This window comes from Populus euphratica, unplaced genomic scaffold (genome assembly GCF_000495115.2).
Source record: "Populus euphratica unplaced genomic scaffold, PopEup_1.0 scaffold85.1, whole genome shotgun sequence".
In the NCBI taxonomy this organism is placed as follows: Eukaryota; Viridiplantae; Streptophyta; class Magnoliopsida; order Malpighiales; family Salicaceae; genus Populus; species Populus euphratica.
The window spans coordinates 807,242-817,215 of record NW_011499898.1 but is presented as its reverse complement, the minus strand read 5'-3'; the positions used below and the strand labels follow the sequence as shown (position 1 = coordinate 817,215).

The following is a 9,974-nucleotide window of genomic DNA, read 5'->3' as shown; positions in this document are numbered from 1 at the left end:
GAAGGAGATTGTCTCCCACATCAGCTATAAATAGAGAGTGTCATTGATAGCTGATCACCACGAAATAGAGAGAAACACATAGAGAGCTTTGAGAGAGAGTAGAGTTGAGTAGAGAAGTTTTTCTCCTCCTTGTTTTTGTTGTTTGTATTGCTTTTGAGCTTGATTAATATAAACCAGAAGCTCCGTGGAGTAGGCAAGTTGCCAAACCACGTAAATTGATGTGTGTTTGAATGCTGGAATGTCCTAACAAGTCGGTGTCAATCGTACTAAATACCGTAAGGTCATTGAAGCATTGCAATATCTTTCACTCACTCGACCTGACATCAGCTTTTCAATCAATAAATTGTTACAGTTCATGCATTGCCCTTTACAATTCATTGGACTGCCACCAAGCAGTTGCAGTGTTACCTAAAGAATACAGTTTTTCATGGCGTCTCAATCCAAAAAAATGTTAACCCTCCTCTTACATGTTATTTAAATACGAATCGAGCTGGGAATTTGGATAATTGCAACTCTACTTCAGCTTATCTCATTATGTTTGGTTCAAATCTCCTCTAATAGAGCTCCAGAAAATATTAACCCTTCTCTTGTATTTTTCTTTATTACTATAGCTAGAATCAGGGATCAGCTAGAATCAAGGATCTGTTTTGTATCCTTTCCTTTACAAGCTTTCCATGCTTAACACTTTGTATTTTGTATATAAAAAGTTATGAAGATTAAATAAAGTGTGCAAAATTCAAAACATTATTTTTTTTTACCATTTCCAATTGAGTTTTCAATTAAAAGATTTGTTTTTAGAAAATCCCATGTAATGCCAATAGGCTAGAAACTGTATTTTGTTCTTTAAGGGTGCTTAGCCATCCCAAAATATTTTACAAAAAAGAGAGAAATAATCTTAATTTCTAATTATTATGGCTAAATAGAATGATATATCATTCTATCTTATATTAATTTGAAGTGATGAACCTAGTTCATCTGATAATTATTTTTTGGTATATTCCCAAGTGTATTTTTTGTAGTTAAGAGTTGGCAAAATTAACCAATTTTTGCATCGCACCGAATTGCATACTCTGCAAGGATATATAATTATTAATTATATTATTTGAAAATCACTATAATAATATATCTAAATTGACTTGTTTTCTAGAATTCACCAACTCAAATATCATAAATTTTAAGATTAATATTACAGGTCTATTTCAACGTTAATTTCAAGATTTTAAGAAATTAATTAAGGTTTACACACACACCACATCTCTTTATCTACTTTACAACTCAGCCGGGCATCGTCCACGTATATATGCCGTAGTCGCTCGAACCATTATTCTTAGTTGGAACTGCTAAACTTAATACGTCTCTGCACACCCTTTATTTAGAATAATTATGAAAATATATAATCTTAAGGGAATATTTTAAATTTGCTAACTTAATTAGATGTATAATTCATATATATATATATATATATGAATATTTGGTTTTGAGAATTAAATATTTTTCCATGTAGTCTTAAAGACTATTCTATATTAATTTAGTGTATTTTAAGAAAATAAAAATTTATATTTCAAGCTTGTGGAGATTTTTTTAATCGATTACCGCGGTAATTTGTGGGTTAAAAAAATCTAACAGTTGATTAGAGAGAACGTGTGGGAATATATTGCAAGCTTACTCGATAAGGCCAAAGCATATAGCACATTTTGTCTTATCCATTCCATTTGAATCTCACAGTAGAAACAAAAAAGTTGTGTGTTTCGAAGAATCCAATGCTTCACTGAAGCGGCATCATATTGCTAGCCAGCTTCCTCTTGAAGATAATGGGTGAGCAATCTGTTTAATAATTTATTTTTAAAAGTACTTTTTGTTTTAAAAATAGATAAAAATAATAATTTTTTATTTTTAAAATTCATTTTTTATATCAATACATCTGAACATGCAAAACCAAACAATACCTAAATATCAGCTACAACATGTATGCTGTTTGCTCTAACTTCTTCCATGTATAAAGCTTCTGTGAGAAATGATGGAAACTGCGCCTCCTTTCCCCATATTCCTTTTGAATCATAGAGAATAACATTTTCATTCCATTTTCATTATACGTACAGGTTAAGTAGTGGTCGTTGTGTTCTGTATTCAGAGAGTATTTTCCATAATTTAAAGTGTTTTGCTGCATTTTTAATGATTCCATGTGTAGAAGTTTTCTAATTGAAAATGTACTGTAAGTTTTCAATCTCTTAAAAAAAAATCATATTTGTACATCATACATATTGTTTTTATATGTCGTCATTATAGTGTTTTTTAATTAATATAAATATCCAAATTAATTTATGCATATCTCCTGTACTTCATGTAACAACAACAATACGCGTATCAATAAATTATTCTATATTTTGAAAAGGTTGTATTTTCCTATCTCATATAAAGGTGCAATCTATAAATAGTTTTTTTTATGATAAGCCTCTTATTAATGTAAGAGGGAGAAGTACTGGTATCTTTAATAATTGTTTAATGCATTGTTATTAATTAATTAATAAAAAAACTTTGAAAAATATAGTATTTTTACTGTACATCACCTCCCACAAAATTATACATTGTAATTTTTTTATTTTCTTTTTCTTCTAATTTTTTATTTAATATTTATTTTAATGGATATTAGGCTTTAAAATTTATTAAGGTTTGTTTTTTAACTTAGTCTTGTAACCTGTGTTGTAGATTTAATAGGTTAATATAAGTAACTCGAGTTTTTTTTATTTTTTTATTAATTTTTTAATTTTAGTTTTCTATATTAGATTTATTAAAAATTAAACTTTATTATTTGATTCGCTTTACTTTTTAAATGGTTATTACAGTCTCATAACTTAAGTTATTAATTTTTCTGGGTTAACCAAGATAGGTTTGGTTGTTTTACTGTGTCTTTTTTTTTAGATTTTTTTTAATTTTATTATTTAATATTTGGTGAATTGGAAATTGAGCTTTATAATTTATTTTGAGTTTTTTTCTATAGGATTATCTAGGTCTCATGACCTAAGTTACAGGTTAACATGCTAAACTAAGTTGACTCAAGTTTTTTTTTTAATTTTATTCTTCAATATTAGATTTATTAAAAATTAAACTTCATAATTTGTTTTAACTTTTCTTATATAGGATTATCATGACTCAAGTTGACCTGACTAATTTAATACGTTATCATTTTAATATTTTTTTAAAAAAATATTATTTTAAATTTTTTTAATTAAACTATATTTTTATTAATTATTCAAATTATTTTTAAATCCGTCAAATTAACAAGTTGTAATTGATCAATTCCCACATTATTTAAGTATTTTTTACAAGGAAAATACTAGTAAGACCTTGATGTATTTTTCTACAAGATGTCAATTCCGCGTGTCAACGAACTATTATCTTCTAAAGAGCAATCGGTGTTCCTTGATAGATGTTGCTATTTCGACCTCCTTTATTCTACAATGATTTCTTAGCTTTTTCGTGGTTTGGTTTTGCTCTCAAGAAGTCTATAAGTTTATATTGAGAGGTGAAATACCATTTTTAAATAGAGTTTTTTTTTTCAAACATTTAGTAACAAATAATCAAAAGAAAAGGATGACTGCTAATCTTATATAACAGTCTTGCAAAATATACTTTTCAAAAATATCAACCATTAGACCATGAGATGTGTTAATGAAATCCACTTATTTAATGGATAGAATTCCCATATTACTCAATTTGGAGTGATAATATACCAATGGGAAAACCTTAAAGCAACATGAAAACCATTTAGCTCCTAACATATTATTGCATGATCAATTTAATTCTATTTTTTTATCAATTTTATCTTGAATATAATTATTATTAGACATAGCGTCCCTCTATTTTAAAAAAAAAAATACTCTGATATCTAAAATCTCACTAGATCCTGACTAATTCAATTAAATTAGGTCAACCTACTTAGAGATAAAACTTTTTCAATAATAATATATTTTATTCATAATCTACTCAAAGATAAAACTCTTCCAATAATAATATATTTTATTCATAAAATTTAAACTCGAAATCTTATTTATTTAAAAATAATAAGCATGATAAGCATCCCTCTATCTATCATAGTGAAAAGATTTCATTCAATTTACAAAGAATTATTCTTTAAATACTCCCATCAAAAACACCAAAAATGATAGCATGTTTGGCCTTTACGGTAACCGTTATTTTGCTCTGTGAATGAGATTATTTATCTATTTGATAATCATAGCTATGTTTTTTTCAATTATAATTACCATTGGAGACATAATTTAAATTGATATTTAAAAAAAAAATTAGGTATTTTTTTAAGAAACTGGATGATATGCTTAGGAAATAAATTCTTTCTTTGGTAAACACACATATCATTAAAATATACAAATAAAAAAGAAACGAGAATCAAAATATTACACAATTTAAAAAAAAAATAGAACTACTAAATAACTTAGTTAAAACCCATAAAAGTTGGGAACTAATATACTTTGAGTCAAGTAAATAGTCCTAGATAATGCTCATTTCAGTTAAAATTATACCAATTAACTGTACACTCGTTGCGACCAGAAAAAACCTCTAAAGTTCCTCAAGCAGACATATTTTAAGGTAGAACTTAAAAAAGATATGATGAGAACATAACATGACAGATCTAAATTTACAGATTACTAAGATTGACCCCTAAAATGGAACCTAAAAAAACAATTAGTACAACCAAAAAAAAATCTGTTAATTTAGTTCCTTTTGGGCATCTTTGGTTTCGACTTCATGCTGGCTCTCCGAGCAACATCCCATGCCTTTTGCGGGGCACATATACCTAGCTGCGCGGCGAAAAATGACTCATACCCAGGTGAATCAAAAGCAAAGCCAGTGTGTCTTGATATCTCTCGTGGTAATTGAGCTATGGCATAGCTCCTCTCTTCCTGTGGTGTAAGCTGGCTCCCAACATCCAGTAATCTCGCACTGGTGTTGTCTTCAAGCTCGCGCCTGTGAATTTCCTGAACAATCTGATAATCGTAGGGGAAGAACCATCTTTGAATCCTGTGTCCAAACAAACCAACCAACAGTTGTAACAACAGGAAAATGTCCATAAAAGAACTATCTGAAAATGCAATTGGTTCATAAACACATGAAACTCTTCGAGCCACTCCTGAATCTTACCCTTGATAAATGAAGTCGCCAAAAAGTGCAACAATAGGAACAAGAAGAACCGTGAGGTAGAAATAGAATGTACTCATCAACACGTATATGACGAAAAAAACATTCTCCTACAGTGAATGGAAGGAGGAGCAAGTTAGCATGTACATAATTCCATTATCCTAGAGGAGACAAGACAAGAGAATTGAAGAGAAGCAATGAAAAGGACTAACCCGTAAAACAGAATACACAAAAATGAACATGAACCATGCCAAAATGCTCCCTCCAACACTAATATAATGCCACCTTGTAATTGAATTACATATCATAAGGAGACGCAGGTTGACAGTGACTACAGCACAAGTGAAGGCCATCGTGCTGATATCCCATTGTCCCAACATCCTGCCTGATGAATTTTTACCACTGGCACTGGAGGCGATCACAAAGTGATAAAAGACAAGCGACTGATACACGGAAAAGCAAGCCCATGTGACCACAACTCTCCACTTGAAAAAGACATTTCTTATTCCCTCCCTGTACAGTTCAGGGTACTTCTTTGAAAGGGATGCACTGACATCCTGGAAAAACAAATCGAGTTCCAGATTTAAATAAGAAATGAAGCGTGTAACAAAAAGTTAAGCATCACACACACTTCCCTAAATTTGAATTACCTAAGGAAAATCACAAGTCCAAGCTAGCTAAGTGCATTATTCGGTCAGCACTGAATTTCAAAATGATGTATTTTGGTTACTAAAGTTTGATTATCTTAAACATTCAGCTAAAAACAATTAAAAAAAATAAACATTTTCGGTTCTGTTTGGACAATTACAACCAAATAAGGAGATGAACCATCCAGCTGATATTTAACCTACATAAAATAAGATTTTTTAATTTGAACCTTCACTAAAACCAGAAGCCAAATCTAGAATGCCAAAAAAATCAAACAAACTGAGCAAACCAGTAGTTATTCTCAATTTGAATAGGTATTTTTACTTCAGTTTATTTTGTTTCTAAATATTGAGAATGCCACTAAGTGATTGATTTCACAAACTTAATCCAAAATAACCACATTCAGTTGCATGGCTGATGCGAGAAATTCTTGCCAAATGAGTTTTGAAAGCAAGAAGCACCTTATCAAAAAGCCCAACAATGATCACCGGCAGGGCTGTGAATATGACATTATATAATGACTGGAACCAATCATCGTAGAATCTTTGACCAGAAAAACCAGTTTGAAAGGTGAACCAAAATTGAGTCAAAGTGAAAGTAAGGTTCTTGTAAAAAAAGTATGTAATGACCTGCAATAAAGAAACATCAGGAATATTAGCCCAGTTAGTTTTCATAAAATCTAAAAATTGGTAGAATCACAGACCTTGCATATTCTAAGATAAGACCATCGTCCATGCACAAGAAGTAAATCTGTAAGATAGCGAAACTGAGCAATTGCAAAATCACTGGCCATCACTGCTTGCATCCCTTCCAACCCACTTATTCCAATACCAATATGCGCAGCTTGAATCATGCTTACATCATTGGCTCCATCTCCTATACTGAGCGTTATTTTCCGAGCACCTTTCTTTACCAAACTAGTTACCTGCAAAATAAATTCAAAGTTGTTGCAACCAAACACCAGGAAATGATTCATAATTACACATCATGTATTAAGGAACAATTACTAGATGCAGCATTAAAAAGCTTGGTTTCACAAACTCAAGATTGCACGTTCAAGTCTTGTAAGCAACCACTTCAAGCAATAATGCCTGAGGCAGGACTTTTTCCATCTCTTTCACTAGCACAATACTCTTTTACTTTGGAGAAAGCAGATCCACTTTCAGTGCAACTTTTCAGAAGCTTCTGTCACTCAAGATAGAGCTCTTGCAGACATTCTTGGTAAACTTAGCAAAAGTTGTTCCAGGAAGCAAAAGTTGTTCCAGGAATAGCATCTAGTCCGCAGCTGAATCATCTTGTGTCTTAAAGCATTTTACCACCAGTTAGAATGCCAAACGTGAGTTGTTGACCATAGTTCTAATGTTTTAAGAGTCAATCACATCCATTTTGCATTTGTAAGGACACTATAGGCTTTGCAACTTTATTCCTGAGGACAAAAATAATATAATACTTTCTTTTCATACAACATTCTAGGACTTCATTATGGTGTAAGGTGCATGAACAGCAAAATAAAAAAGAGAACAGAGCCCAACACAAGCGTCAAATAGATAGATTTTCCACCGGAAAAATCACCTGTGCTTTCTGTAAAGGAGAAACCCGACAGCAAACAACTGAAGTACAATTCAAGCTCAAATTCAGTAGCATTACTCGTAAAGTTGGGTCCAATGCATACATCAAACACTTCCCATCTATAACAAGTGTTAGTTTTGGTTCAGGTGCAGAGTGTAAATAGTGCTGTGCTTCCTCGAGGTACTTCTTCAGTTCTTTTTTCACTTCTTCCTTGATAAAACGTGCAATTTCCACTTGGTCACCCTGGAAAAAGAATTCAGTTAACATAATTGATGAATTGTTTACAATGAAATATGGTATGCATCTGACAACAAGGTGGCTAAGAAATGCTACTTACCCTGTTTTCAACTTCTCTAATTGCATCAGTTTCTGAACTGATGATGAACTGTTTCATCTCATTGTTAATCAAGTTGCACGCTTCAGGAATGATATAGCCACAGAGAATTCAGAAAACTGAAGGTGGAAAATAAGGAAAAGCCACACATCTCAAAGACAAAAATAGAGAAAATTTGGTCCAACAGAATAATCACACACCATAAGCTATATTTATTGCTGTTTCCATCTTGTCCCCAGTCAGCACCCAAACCTTAATCCCAGCTCTAGAAAGAGTCTCAATACAAGCTGGTACTCCTTCTTGAAGCTTGTCTTCTATAGCAGTGCTTCCAATCAAAATAAGATCCTTTTCTATAAGTTCTGCAACCTAAGCAAGTTTAGAAGCTATATGAGAGGGTGAATTAAAATGCATCAAAATAAAACGTGACATCAAGTTTAACCATCTGATGACCATGGGGAAAAAGGACTTGTTCACTTTAAAAGAATTGACTTGTTCAGGATTCTACCATTAAAAAGTATTTGGCAAGAGTTTGTATGACATAATCTAAACTCATTGCATTTTTATGCTGCAATAGTTGGAAACCTAACAAATAACAATTTTCTAACATTCATCACACAATAACAAACTGCACTAGCATCTGGTATCCCAACATACCCTGTAATTTTCTGTAGCACAAATAATAAAACAAAAATTAGTAAAAATTTCTAAATATACTACATCAAAGGTTTTCACATGAAAGATAAGTATTTGATGCATAGCTTATAATGTGATGGCCGCCCAAAAACAAGCTATGGCAATGAAGGAACTTCTTTCAAAGCAAAATCTATATAATAAGTATTTAATGCATAGCTTATAATGTGAAAGATGATAAAACTAATGATCATTCATCAGTTTTCACCATCATTTATAAAACACAACCCCACCCATCAACACCAAACAAAAATGTCCAGACAGTACATATACCTCATCTAACTTCGTCTCACGATCTCTGAGAGAAGATTTAGCTTGTATAAACTTCTCATTCCAGCTTTCATATGTTTCAGGACTCAGGTCTCTATAGGCAAGGCAAAGGGTACGTAATCCAGCAGACCCAAACTGTTCCAAATGATCCCTGGTTACTTTCTTTAGATCATCATTTCCACCAGCCAATCTTTCATAAATTACAGTATCAGCACCCTGTAAAAAACAGGTTTCAGGCCTGGTGTCATTTTCCAAGTCAAATTCCAATTGTATATCTATCTCATATAACAAATCTTCAGAAAATATTACCTTGCAGTATAATACAAGTCTACCATTCGGATATCGACAAACAACGGACTGGCGCTTTCTTGTGCTATATTAACAACAATTATTACAATTGATGTTAGGGTTATCAAACACGAGCTCCAAAATGGAATATTGGTTGGTAGGAAGGATGTGCATTTACCTGTTGAACTCAAGAACATTCAGAATTTCATAAGCCACATCTTGAATTTTACCCATCTTCTCCACATGAGATTCACGAACGTATATCATAGTTGGTGTGCGCCTGAGGAAAAACCAACTATTAGCCTCAAGAATTATTCACAGGTTTCATAAGCAAGCATCAACTAGTGCAGCAATCACAAACCTGTAGAAGAAAAAACCAAAGTTCTTTGCAGCAGTAACTAAAGCAGCCTCATCAGGAGATGCAGCCTGATATGTAATTTTCTCTGGGGACTCATCTCCTTCAGGAAGCACAGTGTGACAAATAGCAAGGCATCTGAAAAATTCCTACAAAAAAAAAAGAAGATATATGACTTGAAACACTATGAATTATGGATCACATACATAAAAGTAGAATAAAAGAAAGCAAAAGCCAGTGAATCATACTTCAATCCAAGCAAGAGGGGAAAAAATTGTAACTCTCGTTTTCAAGATCATGACAATTTCCCGGCCACATTCGTATGTGGATAAGAGTAGAAGTACAATTATGTCAAACTAGTCTTAGCAATCATATACTACCATCAACAATGGTTTCATATAATACATAGAGTAAACAATCATATATAGAGAGCATCCAAGGTATTGTCATATCCATGCAATAACAAACAAAAACTCTTATCAGAAATACAAAGAGAGAGAGAGAGAGAGATTTGATAAGTGACAATAACCTAAACCAAGATCACTCTTTTCAACAAATCATTCCAATTAAAATACACAGAAAAGGGCTCTATGTTTCTAAGAAATACGCTCGCATAAAGCAACAGAAATTGCATCATAATCCTGCTGAATAAAGAGCTACCTTGCA

At 32.1% G+C, this 9,974-nt stretch overlaps 1 protein-coding gene across 1 annotated transcript in view; it reads right to left on the bottom strand.

Annotated features, from left to right (window-relative positions):
- Window positions 1-4,467: 4,467 nt before the first annotated feature.
- ALA3 (aminophospholipid ATPase 3) overlaps window positions 4,468-9,974 on the bottom strand; it is a 12,490-nt gene continuing 6,983 nt past the window's right edge. The window contains exons 16-27 of the mRNA XM_011035848.1: window positions 9,315-9,457; window positions 9,132-9,233; window positions 8,975-9,038; window positions 8,669-8,881; window positions 7,906-8,071; window positions 7,709-7,788; window positions 7,375-7,614; window positions 6,506-6,727; window positions 6,264-6,431; window positions 5,367-5,711; window positions 5,158-5,264; window positions 4,468-5,037 (exon numbers count right to left, since the gene is read on the bottom strand). Of these exons, the coding sequence (XP_011034150.1) occupies window positions 4,731-5,037; window positions 5,158-5,264; window positions 5,367-5,711; window positions 6,264-6,431; window positions 6,506-6,727; window positions 7,375-7,614; window positions 7,709-7,788; window positions 7,906-8,071; window positions 8,669-8,881; window positions 8,975-9,038; window positions 9,132-9,233; window positions 9,315-9,457 (2,157 nt within the window). The 3' untranslated portion in view covers window positions 4,468-4,730. The remainder of the gene's footprint in view (window positions 5,038-5,157; window positions 5,265-5,366; window positions 5,712-6,263; window positions 6,432-6,505; window positions 6,728-7,374; window positions 7,615-7,708; window positions 7,789-7,905; window positions 8,072-8,668; window positions 8,882-8,974; window positions 9,039-9,131; window positions 9,234-9,314; window positions 9,458-9,974) is intronic.